The following is a 17,941-nucleotide window of genomic DNA, read 5'->3' as shown; positions in this document are numbered from 1 at the left end:
ACGGATAAAACACCAATCAATAAGTGTAATCAGTAAGAAGAATACAGAGCCATTTATTGAATTTTTGTTATTTTTTTATTTCCTTTATGTAAAAAAAAGCCTTTATCCTGAGTGTTTTATACTTTAAATGAAAACTTAACCTTAAATTTTCCTCACCATTAGAACAGTGACAAATTGTATATTTTTTTTTTATTGATTTATTTCGAATATGTAAATGACATAAGCTTCATGATTGCTACTAATTGACTTCTTTGCACAACATAATATAGAAACGAAAATTCAAGGAAGCAAAAATAAACTACAAAAGCACTCGGAGAGCGCAGACCTCCGCCAAGGCAGATCAGCCCCTCCCCCCTCCGATCACCATCAAAACATAATCATTGGTTCTTTGTGCAAGTATCAACATTTCCTGAAAATTTCATCCAAATCCGTCCATAACTTTTTGAGTTATCTTGCTAACAGACAAACAAACAAAAAATCCACTTACATATACAGGGTGGGGAAGCAAAATTTACAATGAACATTTAGTTGTTTTTTCTCAGCAGGCACTACGTCAATTGTTTTGAAACCAAACATATATTGATGTCATAATCATACCTAACACTATTATCCATACATTTTCAGAAACTTTTGCCCATATGAGTAATCGGGAAAGCAAACGTCAAAGAGTGTGTGATTTGCTGAATGCACTCGTCACACCAAAGGAGATTTTAAAAAATAGTTGGAGTGTCCATAAAGACTGTTTATAATGTAAAGAAGAGAATGACTATGAGCAAAACTATTACGAGAAAGTCTGGAAGATACTATTAAAGAAGAATGGGAGAAGTTGTCACCCAAATATTTGAGGAACACTTGCGCAAGTTTCAGGAAGCGTGTGAAGGCAGTTATTGAGAAAGAAGGAGGACACATAGAATAAGAACATTTTCTATTATGGAAATTTCCTTGTGGCAAATAAATTCTCATGACTTTCAATAAACTAATTGGTCATACACTGTCTTTCAATCCCTGCCTCAAAATATTGTAAATTTTGCTTCCCCACCCTGTATACATGTACTAATACATAACCTATGTGTATTCTATTTAACTGAACAACAAAACAATAACAAAACAGCATTTGTCCATCATACAGACACTGTACGAACACATCTACAAAACTGACAGCAACACCAAAGCTGCTGAAAATATACAATATCATTAATTCATATGTTCATGTTTAATTTATACCAAGATGATAAAACCTGATTTATGCCACTTAAAGGAGCAGAAGGGTGGAAAACCCCACAGACAGGTCCTTCTGAAGGTTTTTTTTATGTTGGTTTAAGTATGAAGATGGAGGTTTCTGAAGCAGAAAAAGTCTGCTCAGCTCACAGTGGAAAACTAGTCAAACCAGTCAGTTCGGTCTGCATGTTGCCTTTTTCAACAAAAGTAAACTTTAGCTCATGGCGTCGCCAACACCACGGATGCTCCTTTTAGCTCTCCAGCTGATTTGTCATGAGCTACTGTTGAAGGCGCTGTTGTCGTCGTCAGTAATTTCTTGGAACATCTTCTCCGGTGAAACTGCTGATCAGATTCATTTCCAATTGGGTGCTTCTATGAAACTGGGTTCATTTTGGTATCTGGCACTTTACCAGCTTTTTACACCCAATAATAAAAGAGAAATTTAGACAGATTTTCCCCCAGGATGTACCTAATGATGACCTCAGATAAATGCAAAGAAATTCTACTCTTGCTCTGAGTCATCCCAAAATTAATGATTTTTTTAATGAAATATTGGGGCCAAAAATAGGACCAAAATTGGGGGGGCTGATCAGCCTTGGTGGACGTCTCTGCTCTCTGAATGTTTTCCTTGTTGTTGAATGACATAATTATTCTCTTTTTGACAACAGCAGTGTGTATTGTGTATACTTTATATAGTTTTAGTATATCAAGTGTGTTTTCATTGTCTACTATAGTTGTATTTCTTCGTATATTATTGACTACTTCCTGCATTACTTTATTTGTCCCTCAGGAACAAATGAAGTAATGCTGGGTGGGGTGGGGGGGTTGATCTGCCTTGGCGGAGGTCTGCACTCTCTGAGTGCTTTTCTAGTTTTAATTTGTTTGATGAGGCTGACAAGAAAATAGTGGAGTTGATGAACCAGATGGTTGTGAAGCACTGATATGGGGATTTTTTAAGGACTTTATTTGCGTTTGCTAGTGCATAAAAAGGTCACATTATTATATTGTGAATAAATGAGTAAAGATAAGCTCTATCCAAATGTTTGTTTTGTGTGCAACTCACAAAGCTGAATGAAAAAACTGGATTTTAGTGAGTGAGTTTCTGAAACAAAATTAAAAACTCACTCTTTCAGATGATTTTGTGCCTTGGTACCAGCCTTAAAAAAGCAGCCTTATCCTGGTTGCTACCAAATAGAATAAGTATTCCAGCTCCGACTCCTGTTGGTACGATACTGAGTTTACTGAGAAATTCAAGGCAGTGCTGGTTCTAATAATGCCTGATTTATATGCACTGCAAAAAGTACTGAGGAATATCCAGTGTGTTATTTGTTTAGAGGTGTTTGCACATGAAGGCTTAAAACGACACCGGCTTAATTATTCTAGAAGTAGACTGACATGAAATAATCTTCATAATCACCGCTACCACTGAAATAAACCCAAAACAAGCAAGTTTGAAGACAAATTCTGTAAAGGCCTGTCTAAAATATCTAAAATAAGACTAAATTAACCCTTAAAGGGTCTGCGGTCATGGCTGATGAGAAAACACCTATATAAAGATATGCTTTCATGTCAGGTATTTCAAATATTTGAGTTTAGTTTTGATTTAATACAATTTAAATTTTATATACCTAATATTTGGAACCAATATTCACTTTTAAAATCTTTGAAAAGGTTCATTAAGCATCTTTGTGTTATTTATGCAATAAATTCTATACATTTTTCAAATCAGATTTTATATTTTTGTGTGTTTTTTGGCGTTTTGTGTTGATATAGTAGGTAAAAGTGAAAAAAATAATAGACAGATGAGATAGATGAAGCTGTGCTGGAAAAAAAAAGATACCAAACATGGGTATAGTAAACGTTTCTATATAGTATATAAAGGCAAAATCAAAAGCACTCAAAAACAGCCAAAATAGGCTCATATCCCTAAGGGTTAAGGGAATTACAGTTTTCTTCCTATGAAGTGGGTGCTCATGTACCAGCACTGTGAATAAAAGTCAAATAAAAGTTTAAAAAGGAGGACTTCAGTCACCGATGCCAAAAAATTAGATGTAAATGAAGACAAACTGTATTACCTAAAGACCCAGCTCATGCTTGCTTTTCCTTCTCTCTGTCTCTCTTCTCTTATCGTGGAGAAATGAGGTCAGCATGGCGTCCTGGAGTCATGTGACCCCCTCCCCCACCAACTTAAGGCATTTTTAGAATATTTCTGGCTCATGTACGTCATTTTCACTCATGCATTAGACTTATAGATGCACACACTCTCTCTTACGTGGAGCTGCAGACGGTAAAACCTGTATGTCCAGATTTTATCAGTCAGACAAACAACAAGATTTCCTAAATATATGACATGAAAGTATAGTCACACTGGCTCCACATGCACCACTTTGGTTAAAGAAAAAAAAATACATATATACAGGTTTGAACCATAAATAGTTTTGTCTCTGAGGGCTTTTATTGTCATTTCTTATCCATAGTCATTTCCTACATTTCCCATAATCCCTTGTGGTAATTTTTTATTAAAAAAGCCTTTGACAGATGTATGTTTTCTAGGTGTCATCACAGAAATGTGCAGCGTCTTAAATACATACTTTAACATCTAATACATGACAATTCTAGACTGAACACGATGTAAATGTTTGCTAAATTGAAAAAATGTTCTAAAGATCTTTTTTTCTTAAGGAGGATAAAACGGTACCTGAGACATTAACATGAGATTGTCTGTTTTATTTTAACCCTTAAAGTCCCAGTGCTACTTTTGTGGCAGTTCCCCAAATAAAGCTGTCTCTCTTTTTAACCTTTCTTAAGTGATTTATCTTCATTTATTGCAGCATTTATCCTCTGTATTTTGAAATTTTCTCTGCAAATTATGTATTTTTCAATATTTAATTTCCTATACCTAATATAAATGCTCGTGCAAACTCTCCAACTCCAAAGTAAATTCGAAGATTATTGTATCAAAACAAAGAAAGTGTGAAAAGGCAGTGAAATTTTCAGCAAAGATATCAATAACTGAATGTAAGAACAAGTGTGTCCATCCACTGTCATTGATCCAACTCCATGGGTTTTACTGGTGAATCAATGTTGTGGAAGATGACAGTGTTTTCATGGTAACTACAGAGCCTCTGAACGTCCAAATGGGTCATATCTGATCACCATGAAAAGATGACATACTGTATTTTACACCAATTATTTAAATGTTTTAATAGGATTAGTGGATCAACAGGAATTAAATAGTTTAGATCAGTAGATGCTTTTGGTTTCTGAGGGTTAACAGATTAAATACAGGGTTCTGGACGGTATGAAATAATGAACTCTGCTAATTTTTCAAGTATTTTGCTCATGTTCTCCTCGCTTTAGAAGGATATGTTCACTTTTATGCCATATTTCAAGGTTTTTTGGTTAACTTTTTCTTTATTTTTCAAGTATTTTGCTCATTTTATTCTCATTTTGCAAATTTTGTACATTTTATCCTGTGAATAATTGAGTTAAACTGTATTTTACACCAATTATTTACATGTATTTATAGAATTTTTGGATCAACAGGAATTAAATAGTTTAGATCAGTAGATGCTTTTGGTTTCTGAGGGTTAACAGATTAAATACAGGGTTCTGGATGGTATGAAATAATGAACTCTGCTAATTTTTCAAGTATTTTGCTCATGTTCTCCTCGCTTTAGAAGGATATGTTCACTTTTCTGCCATATTTCAAGGTTTTTTGGTTAACTTTTTCCTTATTTTTCAAGTATTTTGCTCATTTTATTCTCATTTTGCAAGTTTTGTACATTTTATCCTGTGAATAATTGAGTTAAACTGTATTTTACACCAATTATTTACATGTATTTATAAGATTTTTGCATCATTAGGTAGTCAACATTTAGATCAGTAGATGCTTTTGGTCACCAGTGGATGTTTGGATCTTTATGGGTTAAGAAAACACAAAAACGTTGTGCACAAATCCTGTAAAAACTGCAGTATTTCAGTTTATACATCAGTTTTTGTATTGAGCTTTTCTGTAAACAGCAGTAATTCCTGTGCCTGCTCACATATGATAATCTCGTCGGTATTGAGACGCGTCTCCTCGACTGAGAAACATAATGTTTATGCAGCAGAAATCCAGATGTGTCATCCAGGTTTCTTTTTTATCTCACAAAAGGAAGCACTGACTATGTTTACAAGCACAAAATATTCTGTTTCCTTCTCTTCTTTTGTCCTTATCCTGAAAAAGACAACATTCCCACCGAGTTGTTTACATAAATGAATATTCCGCTCATATTCTTGTTGAAATACAGCCGTGCATGCTGTGATTAATGTAAAATACACTGATGGTTATGCCTTTCAAATAATTTAACTGTCTTACAGTCCGCCTTGAGATATGCGCTCTTCCCCAAAAATCTCCATATCCAAGTCATGATAAGTAGCAAAGTAAAGATGTGTTTCAAAGCATTTCTACCTCAGCCGTGCGAACTGTTGCTAGTTGGTTTGTGATGTAAAAACCCCACGTCAGGGAACAGACACTGACAACTAACAAATAATCAACTAACGAATATCCATCTAATTAAATCAATATGCACCAGCGGGGTCCACCAGAAGACCAACTGAAACAAAACTCCATCTAAACTCTGATTCACAGATAGATAGATAGATAGATAGATAGATAGATAGATAGATAGATAGATAGATAGATAGATAGATAGATAGATAGATAGATAGATAGATAGATAGATAGATAGATAGATAGATAGATAGATAGATAGATAGATAGATATTTTATTTTTATTTATTTATTTATTTATTTTGAACATGCAAAGAAAATAAAACAAAACAAAGCAGATTAAGACAAAAACAAAATAACATAAATAAATAGAATCTATCTTAATGTCTGTGCAAAGCTGAATTTTGCATGTTCAAAAAGGAGTAGGAGAAAGTATAAACTTATTTAATCCTACCCCTCAAGTGCTTTTACACCTTTATCATTAACTTAATACAAGAATCAAACAATACTATTTTCCTAATTTTAGCATTCAGCCACAACAAATGTGTAATGCAGTAATTGAATTATACACAACAATATGATCATGGCAGTACAGTCATACAGACTCAACAATTCAACAATTTTCTTCAATAATTACAGGATATTTATCAATACAAGATTATCCATAAACAAACAGCCCTCATTGTCATTATTAATACTGTACCTCTCAAGAATCAATTCTTTATATCTTTTTTTTTAACTGAATTATGTTTGATATTTGTTTTATTTCCACAGATAGAGATAATAATAGCTGTAATAGTTGTATTTATGATTGTTATTTTCTTTCTAAATGTAGTTTTTCTCTTTTAAAAACCCTTAAAATAGGGTTTTAGGTGGTTTTTGGGGCTGGAATGGATTAATTATAGACCTGCACAATATACCGTTTGAGCATCATCGTCACGATGTACTGTACGTGTGAGCAATAGTCACATCGCAGGTCCTGCAGTGTAGGAGGCAGATGAACTCAACATGTTCTCATCTAACTTCAACCTGGGTACCTGACACACACTGTGCACAGCGATCCACCAATCACAATCGTTCTTAATCAGCTCGCCGAAGCAGACCACACCTCTGCACATGGAGTGAGTCGCGGGTAACAACAGTGAAAAATGAGCAGCAAACAAGAGAAAATCACCGAAAACAAAGACTTGGTGCCAAAAAGAAAAGCAACGTCGGTTATCTGGAATTATTTCGGCTACAAGAAGGATGAAACTGAAACGCATGTTCTGAACGTGAGGTATCACAACTAATTTGTTTGACCATTTGCATCAGCACCACACAGCTATTAAATCCTCCTGAGTATTTTTTCATATCACAGGGTTAAAAAAATTGCAATGTCAGTTTTTTCCCAATATCGTGCAGCCCTTATTAATTATATTTCAATTCATTTTAATATGGAAAATTGATTCATAAAACAAGTAAATCGCAAAATGAGCTCAGTCATGGAATAAATTAAACTTGTACTGTAAGGTTCTTCTGCACTTTTATTCCTTTTTTACTTGTTGTTTACTTCTTTTTAGTGCTTAGAGTAGAAGGAAACCACACTCATCTGCCATGTTGTAAGACGTGATACCAAAGCGATAGAATGCATGACCATCAAAAGCCAATAAGAGCCTCCTTTAGTGAAGAAACGCTTTATTCATCCACAGGAAAACAATCAATCCTTGGATTTTATATATTGATGTCAGACCTTTGGAAAATCACTTCTAGAAATATGGCTGAACTGTCATATTGGAAGCAACAATGGGATTTAAAAGCAGTGGCTGAATGGTTTACTTATTAAGCTGCATCTCACTGCCTGATACAGTGATGCAAACGGCGGCGGCGTCTCCCCGATGCTCGACAATTCTCACACACACACATGCATGCACACACATGACCACTGTAAGGGCGGGGGGGGGGGGGTCACGTTAGCAGTGGGACAGGAGCTAATTGGCGACTTCCCAGGGATATTGTAAGTGGCACAACCGCGGGGTTCAAGCACAGCTGACCTTTGACCTTTCATCACAGCTACAGACAGAGACAGAATGATAGACAGGCAGACAGACAGACAAAGTAATAGACTGTCCACTTATCTGTCGTCTCAGAGGAGTGGAAGAGCCGAAGACCATCTGTATTGCGATGAACACAGTCACGTCTACACACATACACGTAAACGTCTCAGGAGGAAGCTAATGCTCTGTGTTTCCTAGCAGACCTGGTACGGTTCCTCTTGTGATTTGCAATAATGGCAGAAGATGCATTTGTTCATAAAGGATCAGACAGTATTTTTCTGAGTGTTTGAAAAAGTTAACAGCAGCTGCATTCGACGTACTCCCAGCAGACTGAAGGCACCTTTAAAGGCTTTGTGCCATGTTAACGTGATCCGTATTTCTGTTAATACTCTGTACCATTAGTCCACAGGTAGCGGTAATGTGTCAAGGAAGGTATCAGGTGTATAGAAGACCAAGAGGAGAACTCTGGGGCTGAAACGTGTCCAGTGGGGGCTGGAAAAGCGAGGGGGGGCGCTGCCAGCTAAAATTGCTTGAGCAAAATAAATCGATTTCATACCAATCCGACATTGACAAAGACAAAAATGAAGGGAATTTTACCCATAATTTTAATATGTTTTAGTTAGGGCCTGGGCAAGTTAACGCGTTATTACCGCGTTAACACATTCATTAAATAACACAGACAATTTTTTTTATCTCATGTTAATGCCGCTTTATTATAACTCATATTCTTCTGCCCCTGCTTGTGTGCGTCTAGCGATTAGCTCGGCAGATAGACAGCAGGTTTCCCAAGAAAAGCTGGACGCCAAAAACTTCTCTCCAAATTTTTTACTTGAGACTCACTGTAAAACTGCAACATACATACAAAATATGTCTCAGTTCTGTTCATTGCCTTAGTACATTTACATGGCATTATACATTTAAATGAATGGGAAAAAGATCGCTAGCTCGATGCTAACTTGAATGGGAAAATCCATAGACATGCTAACGATTAGCATTTACAGATTAACTTAAGATTTACGTCTTTTTATCCAGCAAGAAAGGTTCACATCAGAGATATTTTATACTATTCATTCTTACAACAACTGAATATAAAATACTCACAGGCAAACGTTTTTGGGGCCATACAAACAGAGTGAAAGAAACGTGTCTGTTAGTTCCTTCTTATGTCCGAACTGGCTACAGGAACACCGCAAGTACAAAACATACGTTAGTGAAATTTATTCCGACCACTAGACGGCCCCCTTTGCTTGCTTTTAACAACTGAACATCACATATTATTGAGCTTATTAGTATTAGTACTTATTAGTGGGCTTAAGACTCCTGTCAATCACTCCCAACTGGAAATACACTGGTGTGGACATAAACATGGAGAAAAGTCCCGGTCTGTTCCATGGACATTTTCATTTTAAATGTCTTCAGATGGCGGTGTTGAGAAGGACACAGTTGTTTGGAAGCACTGCAATGTGGAATTATTTTTTATCACTGGAGTACTTCAAGTCTGAAATATCACTGAAAGGCAATACACGCTGTTGATGCCGGCAACCACCCCCCCTATAGCTATGCGATTAATCGTGATTAATCGCAGAAATCCAAGCGATTAATCACGATTTAAAAATTTAATCGCTACCCCGCACTAGTTTTAGTTAGTTTTGTAAGCACATGATACAGTTTCAGTTAGTTATCGTTTTTTCTTTTAATTATAGTTTTTATTTATTTCAGAAAATGTTTTTTCACATCTAGTTTTTGTCATTTTGTTAGTTTTCGTTCACGATAATGACCTTGCTAATTAGCTCACGTAGCTGTGATCAGTGTTGCTGTTATCAAACGCAACGCTAAGTGGTAACTTAGCCACTGTCACCAATCACAAGTGTTTGCTCCTGGAGGATTCTGTTGGGTTTCTGTAAATTGGCTCAGAGTCTGGTTTTGACCAACTCTATATATAAAGTGTCATGAGATAAGTTTTTTGTTGGGATCTGGCGCTATATAAATAAAATTTGATTGATTGAGTGATTTGATTGGTTTTCCCCTGTAAGTCACTTTGGAAAAAATCTGCCAAATGCATAAACTTAAACATAAACATAAACTTGGCTTGATGGTGTGTTTGGTGATTTGATGGTGATGTATCCATAAAACCGTAAAACATGGCGATGGGTGATGTCACTGTTCATATAAGCTGTGGATAACACTAGAAGCTTCTCAACATGAATTTAGAGCCAGTATTGGTTCTGTTTCCATTCTCTTGGTTTTGCATAAAAGGACATTAACTCCCTATTTAGACATCGAACGTGTTAGTAATTTACCTCAACACCTGAATGCAGCATGGTGAACTAAGATTTACATGACATTTACATTGTGTTGAAGTAATAAGATGGAGACAAACAGAAGAGACATCTTTAGTCACAGAGGACGAGGTACATTTTAATAAACCATGCATTTGCTGTTTTCCAAACACTGACCTGTAATTCTGAGTTTTCAATGTGCAGAACTAATTGATTACAGCAGCAGAACCACCCTTAAATACTGCTTTAATAAAACACTAAACCCATCCTCCATCCCGGTCTGGAGGAGCCGGGTGGTGCTGCATATTTGATTTTGACTGACTTGTACTGATGCTTCCTGTGTGAGATGATACTTTGGATTCTATCTCTAAATTTAAGTGAAATAGATTTGGTTTATCTGGTCAGGAAACACAGACAGGCAGGTTAAATTACTTTGTGTAACACAGATCCAGTGTGTTGGTGGGTGGGGGGGTTAGGACTTTACTGCTGATGATAGAATCCCTTGTGTCTTAACATTTGCTGATTTTCACTTTTTATAAATGTTCCTCCGTCCTGAAACAGTTTCAGCTCAGCTTCAGCTGCTTTTCTTGACTTCACAAAAGGTGACATTTTAGAAATACGAGGTTCTGATCTGACATATCTATGGTCTCACTGTATTGATTTTGGTCTTGTGTTTCTGCGTGTCCTCTTTTTTTCTCTGCAGAGCTGACTCTGCTTTTCCTTTTTCCTTCGGTGTGTAATACATTCTCCTTTCTTCTTGCCTCCTCTTCTCATTCCTTCCTCTCTTTCAAAGTAAATGTCTCTCACTCGATGTCTCGGAGGTTTCAGTCTTCATGTTTTTACAGGAATGGAAGCACCATGGCAACAGCTCATCTATACCCCAGTCGAGCACTGTCTCTCTTCTTTGTTCAGAAGGTGTTATATTGGTAAAAGCATTTACATTCTGGAAGATGAAGGCTACTCATTCACATGGAGACCTGTATAAGCTCTATAAGCAGAGGATCATACACTGTCAGGCCAAAAAAAAGTCACACATGCAATATTTGACTGCACCACCTTTGGTTGTGATGATGGCAGACATTCACTGTGACATCTTTTTTGCCACATAATGATTATGTAGTGACACAACAAGGTTCATAATATTTTTTCCATCCATAGTTGCATTAATTATTTGTTTAATAATGAATTATTACCTCCGCCAAGTGTAACGGCGGAGGTTATGTTATCATTGGGGTTTGTCTGTCTGTCTGTTTCTTTGTCTGTTAGTAAAATAACTCAAAAAGTTATGGAAGGATTTTGATGGAATTTTCAGGACATGTTGATACTGGTACAAGGAACAAATGATGAAATTTTGGTGGTGATCGGGGGGGGCTTGATATGCCTTGGCGGAGGTCTGCACTCTCCGAGTGCTTTTCTGTTTTATTTTATGTTTTCATCGAGGTTTGTTTGTTTGCTTGTTTGTTTGTCTGTTAGTAAGATAACTCAAAAAGTTATGGAAGGATTTTGATTGAATTTTCAGGAAATGTTGATACTGGCACAAGAAAAAAATTATTACATTTTGGTGGTGATCGGGAGGGGGGGCACTGATCTGCCTTGGCGGAGGTCTGCGCTCTCTGAGAGCTTTTCTAGTTTTTGATTATTGATGGTGGAGAATTGGACCACTGCATCAGGTCTTCATCACCTCCAAATTAGAGTCTGGACTTTATGGAGGCTAATCCATGTGTGAAAATAATGTCTCATTCTGTCACAAGTCTGATGATCCTGATCAGTCCTGGTGTCATCCAATCTTTATGACGTTAAAGACATGAAAGGACACTTACTGCATCTGTTCGAGTTAACCCTTGTGTGGTGTTCAGATTTCTGTTATTCAGTCAGTGTTCATGGGTGTGGTGGACCCGCTGCATTTGTGGGTTTTTAATTCCACATAATCAAACAATTTTATGTTAAAATACTCAACAGATGTTGACTTCATCCCAATTACAAGCAACATAAAAAGCATATATGTTTAATATTTGCCTTTTGCCTTTGCTAGATCACATTTTTTTCTTTTTTTTTTTCTTTTGATGTACCCTGTGTTGTCAAATGACAATAAAGGCAATTCTGATTTTGATTTATGAATTAAAATGCTACTTGCTTTAGTTGTTTTTTTTTAGTAAAATGCAATGTAATCAAGATATGAGAGGAAAAAATTCATTAAAAAATAATTACTCATCATTTTTCTTTTAATAAAAAATTAAAACAGGTCCCACAGACCCAAAGACCATACAAGGGTTAAATAACCTGTTACAGCTGAAACATTCTTAACCACTGCAGTACTTACCCATGAAGGATCTGAACTATTTGCTTAGTTAAATCTAGGATGTTACTTTTTTGTCCAGGCTTTTTATTTAACTCGACAGACTGCCTGTGTACAGGAAAATCAGGTCCACGGTTTGTTCATCTTAAAGTCAGTGATGGAATGGACCTGGATCTTCTTTTTCATGTAGTTGATGGTAGTTGGTAGTTGTTCTTGACTTGAGTATTTTCATCTTAAGTAGCTTCATACTTGTACTCCATTACATTCCAGAAGTAAATATTCCACTTTTTACTCTTTTTGTCTGACAGCTTTAGATGCTTTTTAGATTGAAAACCACTAATCACCTAAACTCTTTTGATAAACTGAAGGATGAAGAGTTCCTGTATTGATTAGGTTTGCTAAACTCCTCCCTCTTAAACTAAAGAAAATCTTTAAAACTCCTTGAAAGGCAACTGTATGAGCCAAAAGCAAAAAGTAATATTTAGCTACAACTTTATTTTGAATAGCAGTAGAAATTCATTGTTTATTTAAAGTTTATGTTCTGCAGTAAATTTGAAGTTTTGTGTAAACTTGAAAATGCTGGATTTTCTGTATTGTCACTCACTGCACCTTCACAGAAAGTGTGTCATGTGACTTCTCAGCGCCGCACGAAGACACAGAGCTTATTGAACTTGTGAACTTATAGGTTTTCTAGCGTGTGACTCAGTATAAATTAACTTTTTTGTTTTAGTGAAGGTTTTGAACCGGATTACGTCTCCTGTTATTCGCGTCAGAATCTCCATGCCTACAGCTCATACGTGGTTTAGAAGGAAGACAATTATAGGCATGTTAGAGTCTGCGCCGCTGAGGCGTTTTACTGCAGTGACAGTAGAAGACTGTGGTGGCACAACTTCATCTACCTCCAACGTGCATGAAAAGGAGGAAAAAACACTCCATATGTAGTCGTATAATACCATGGCTTCATTATAACTGAACACGTTTCAGCAGCATCAGGGTCATTGGAACACTCACAACCACCTAAACCTGTATAGAACCGCCTTTATAGAAGGTATTAGACACAAAACCACAAAGAAACAACCAATCATATACATCTATGTGTTAACTGACCAATGGGATTAAAGCAGTGACCCAGAATAGAATAGAATAGAATAGAATAGAATAGAATAGACCTTTATTATCACTGTCACATAAACAATGAAAATCCATTTAATAATAATAATAATAATAATAACCAGAAAACACTGACAGCAGTAAAATGCAACTTACACATAAACAAAGCGGCAAAAGGACACATAATAATCCAACACCAACAGGAACCATTTGACTGGAAGATGTTTCCTTTAACCTCCGTATTTTATCTGAAGTAAAGTATTTGAACACTTGTCCCACTGCAGATAAACCCCATTAGTTTTGTTATGTAACAGTGATGTTTTACAGGAAACCTTGGCCCATTGTTTGTGACAGTGACACCTCCCCCCGCCCCTTTATCCTGAATGGAAGTGGGTGCAGTCAGGACGACGGTCCAGGACCCGTCAGGATCAGAAAAACACACAGAATCTGTTAAATGTGTTAAATGGATCTAATATAATGAACAGGAAGCTGTAAAATATCAGTACTGGAGCATTGAAGATGTGTTAGACTCCTCCTCCTCCTTCATTTTCTTCCTTTTCTTCTTCTTCTTTTCCTCCTCCTCCTTCTTCTTCTTCTTCTTCTTCTTCTTCCTTTCCTTCTCCTCTTACTCCTCCTCCTCCTTCTTCTTCTTCCTTTTCTTCTTTTTCTTCTTTTCCTTCTCCTCTTCTTCCTTCTTCTTCTTTTCCTTCTCCTCCTACTTCTTCTTTTTCTTCTTTTCCTTCTCCTCCTTCTTCTTCTCTTTCTTTTTCTCCTTCTCCTCCTTCTTCTTTTTCTTCAGCTCCTTCTTCTCCTTCTTTTGTTCTTTTCCTTCTTCTTCTTCTTCTCCTTCTTTTTCTCCTTCTCCTCCTTCTTCTTCTTTTTCTTCTGCTCCTTCTTCTCCTTCTTTTTCTTCTGCTCCTCCTTCTTCTTCTCCTTCTTATGTGTTGCATTATTTTTTGATGCACTGAAGGCAGTATTTCCGTTCTGGTCAGGTTCTCTTCTTTTCTATCATGTTAGAATGAAGTACTGAAGACTTTACAGTTTGCCTTTTTTTGGTTTTCATTGTATTTCATTGTATTTATCCAAGAAGTCAGTAAGAAATGCTGGAGACATACTTTCATCTGTCCATGCATACATATAAATATCATATAAACAAATGTTGTGTGAACACATCACAGACACTGGTGTGTTTACATGTACACATACACACCGAGACCTTGGTGCGGCGTTTGTCGGAGCATCGAGGCGATGGCGTACACAAGTACACAAGTCAAACTGAGCTCATCTGTCAATCACAAATGCGGTTAATTTTTACGTGGCGTACTTGACATATCAAGTTAGTCATCGCTTTAATTTAATCATCGTTTGTAATTAAAAGTGAATCATTATAATGCTCTCTTTGTGCGCTTTGCGGCCCCTCAGCTGTCACTCTCTGCAGGCTTGACTGGATGTTAAATGAAAACAGACGGTGTAATGGGATTTCTCTGTTGATACATCTACGCCTCATTACTGTTGTTTTAAAAATGCAAACCTACATGTGCATATTACAGCTGGATGAGGACAAATGCAATCAGAAAAGCACACAGAACAACAGAAACAACTAATACAGTCCTGCCTACACATTTTGTTTTATGAGAAACTGAAATGTGCAGGAGTGAAACTTTGGGTTCCCATACTTTGAACACTCACTCTGCTCTTCTTTGTTTCCACGTCTCATCCAGATTGCGAGCCAGAGGAAGTGTCTGACTGGTCCTTTGACGAAAACTGTCTCTTCTGCTGCTTAAGACGCGAAAAAGTTAAGGTAAGGACACGTCAACAAATGTCAAACTAGACTCAGTGTTCAACAGACATGTCATAGTTTGTTTTGTTTGTTTTGACTTTTTTTTCCTTTTAATTATTGTCATTGACTTAGTTTGTCTCTGAGACAGTTTTACTGATTTGGTTTATCCATCAATCATCAATCAAATTTTATTTATGTAGTGGCAAATCACAACAAAAATTATCTCATGACACTTTACATATTGAGCCGGTTGAAATCAGATCAAAGCCAACAGAATCCCACAGGAGTAAACACTTGTGACTGGAAACAGTGGAAGGAAGAAGTTCCTTTAACAGCAGAAACCTGGAGCAGACCCTGACTGTGGAGGATGGACGACTGACAGGACCAGATGGGTGAAAGAGAGAGAGAGAGAGAGAGAGAGAGACTGGGGGAGAAGGGGGGGGAGTAGGGGAGACACATGGATGCAATGGATGCACAGATAACTGAAGTAGAACTGTCAAAAGTAGATCAGCTGGTGTTAGTAGAATTACTAAAAACCACAACAAAGGTCCATGACTGTTAATACTACTACTACAAATACAAGTATTAACTGTGGATGTACTACTATTACAAATACAAGTACTAACAGTGGATGTACTACTACTACAAATACAAGTATTAACTGTGGATGTACTACTATTACAAATACAAGTACTAACAGTGGATGTACTACTACTACAAATACAAGTATTAACTGTGGATGTACTACTATTACAAATACAAGTACTAACAGTGGATGTACTACTACTACAAATACAAGTATTAACTGTGGATGTACTACTATTACAAATACAAGTACTAACAGTGGATGTACTACTACTACAAATACAAGTATTAACTGTGGATGTACTACTACTACAAATACAAGTACTAACTGTGGATGTACTACTACTACAAACACAAGTATTAACAGTGGATGTACTACTACTACAAATACAAGTACTAACTGTGGATGTACTACTACTACAAACACAAATATTAACAGTGGATGTACTACTACTACAAATACAAGTACTAACAGTGGATATACTACTACTACAAATACAAGTATTAACTGTGAATGTACTACTACTACAAATACAAGTATTAACTGTGGATGTACTACTATTACAAATACAAGTACTAACAGTGGATGTACTACTACTACAAATACAAGTATTAACTGTGGATGTACTACTATTACAAATACAAGTACTAACAGTGGATGTACTACTACTACAAATACAAGTATTAACTGTGGATGTACTACTACTACAAATACAAGTACTAACTGTGGATGTACTACTACTACAAACACAAGTATTAACAGTGGATGTACTACTACTACAAATACAAGTACTAACAGTGGATATACTACTACTACAAATACAAGTATTAACAGTGGATGTACTACTACTACAAATACAAGTATTAACTGTGAATGTACTACTACTACAAATACAAGTATTAACTGTGAATGTACTACTACTACAAATACAAGTATTAACTGTGAATGTACTACTACTACTACTACAAATACAAGTATTAACAGTAGATGTACTACTACTACAAATACAAGTATTAACTGTGGATGTACAACAGTACAAATACAAGTATTAACTGTGAATGTACTTCTACTACAAATACAAGTATTAACTGTGAATGTACTACTACTACAAATACAAGTACTAACAGTAGATGTACTACTACTACAAATACAAGTATTAACAGTGGATGTACTACTACTACAAATACAAGTATTAACTGTGAATGTACTACTACTACAAATACAAGTATTAACAGTGAATGTACTACTACTACAAATACAAGTACTAACAGTGGATGTACTACTACTACAAATACAAGTACTAACAGTGGATGTAGTACTACTACAAATACAAGTGTTAACAGTGGATGTACTACTACTACAAATACAAGTATTAACAGTGGATGTACTACTACTACAAATACAAGTACTAACAGTAGATGTACTACTACTACAAATACAAGTATTAACTGTGAATGTACTACTACTACAAATACAAGTACTAACTGTGGATGTACTACTACTACAAACACAAGTATTAACAGTGGATGTACTACTACTACAAATACAAGTACTAACAGTGGATATACTACTACTACAAATACAAGTATTAACTGTGAATGTACTACTACTACAAATACAAGTATTAACTGTGAATGTACTACTACTACAAATACAAGTATTAACTGTGAATGTACTACTACTACTACTACAAATACAAGTATTAACAGTAGATGTACTACTACTACAAATACAAGTATTAACTGTGGATGTACAACAGTACAAATACAAGTATTAACTGTGAATGTACTTCTACTACAAATACAAGTATTAACTGTGAATGTACTACTACTACAAATACAAGTACTAACAGTAGATGTACTACTACTACAAATACAAGTATTAACAGTGGATGTACTACTACTACAAATACAAGTATTAACTGTGAATGTACTACTACTACAAATACAAGTATTAACAGTGAATGTACTACTACTACAAATACAAGTACTAACAGTGGATGTACTACTACTACAAATACAAGTGTTAACAGTGGATGTACTACTACTACAAATACAAGTATTAACAGTGGATGTACTACTACTACAAATACAAGTACTAACAGTAGATGTACTACTACTACAAATACAAGTATTAACAATGGA

At 35.9% G+C, this 17,941-nt stretch overlaps 1 protein-coding gene across 1 annotated transcript in view; it reads left to right on the top strand.

Moving 5' to 3' along the window:
* The window catches only part of lcor (ligand dependent nuclear receptor corepressor), a 161,674-nt gene that overhangs the window by 82,794 nt on the left and 60,939 nt on the right, over positions 1-17,941 (top strand). Inside the window, exon 3 of the mRNA XM_030132628.1 lies at positions 15,153-15,232. Within this exon, the coding sequence (XP_029988488.1) occupies positions 15,153-15,232 (80 nt within the window). The remainder of the gene's footprint in view (positions 1-15,152; positions 15,233-17,941) is intronic.

This window comes from Sphaeramia orbicularis, chromosome 1, assembly GCF_902148855.1.
Source record: "Sphaeramia orbicularis chromosome 1, fSphaOr1.1, whole genome shotgun sequence".
Classification (NCBI taxonomy): Eukaryota; Metazoa; Chordata; class Actinopteri; order Kurtiformes; family Apogonidae; genus Sphaeramia; species Sphaeramia orbicularis.
This window is presented reverse-complemented; position numbering and strand designations above follow the sequence as displayed.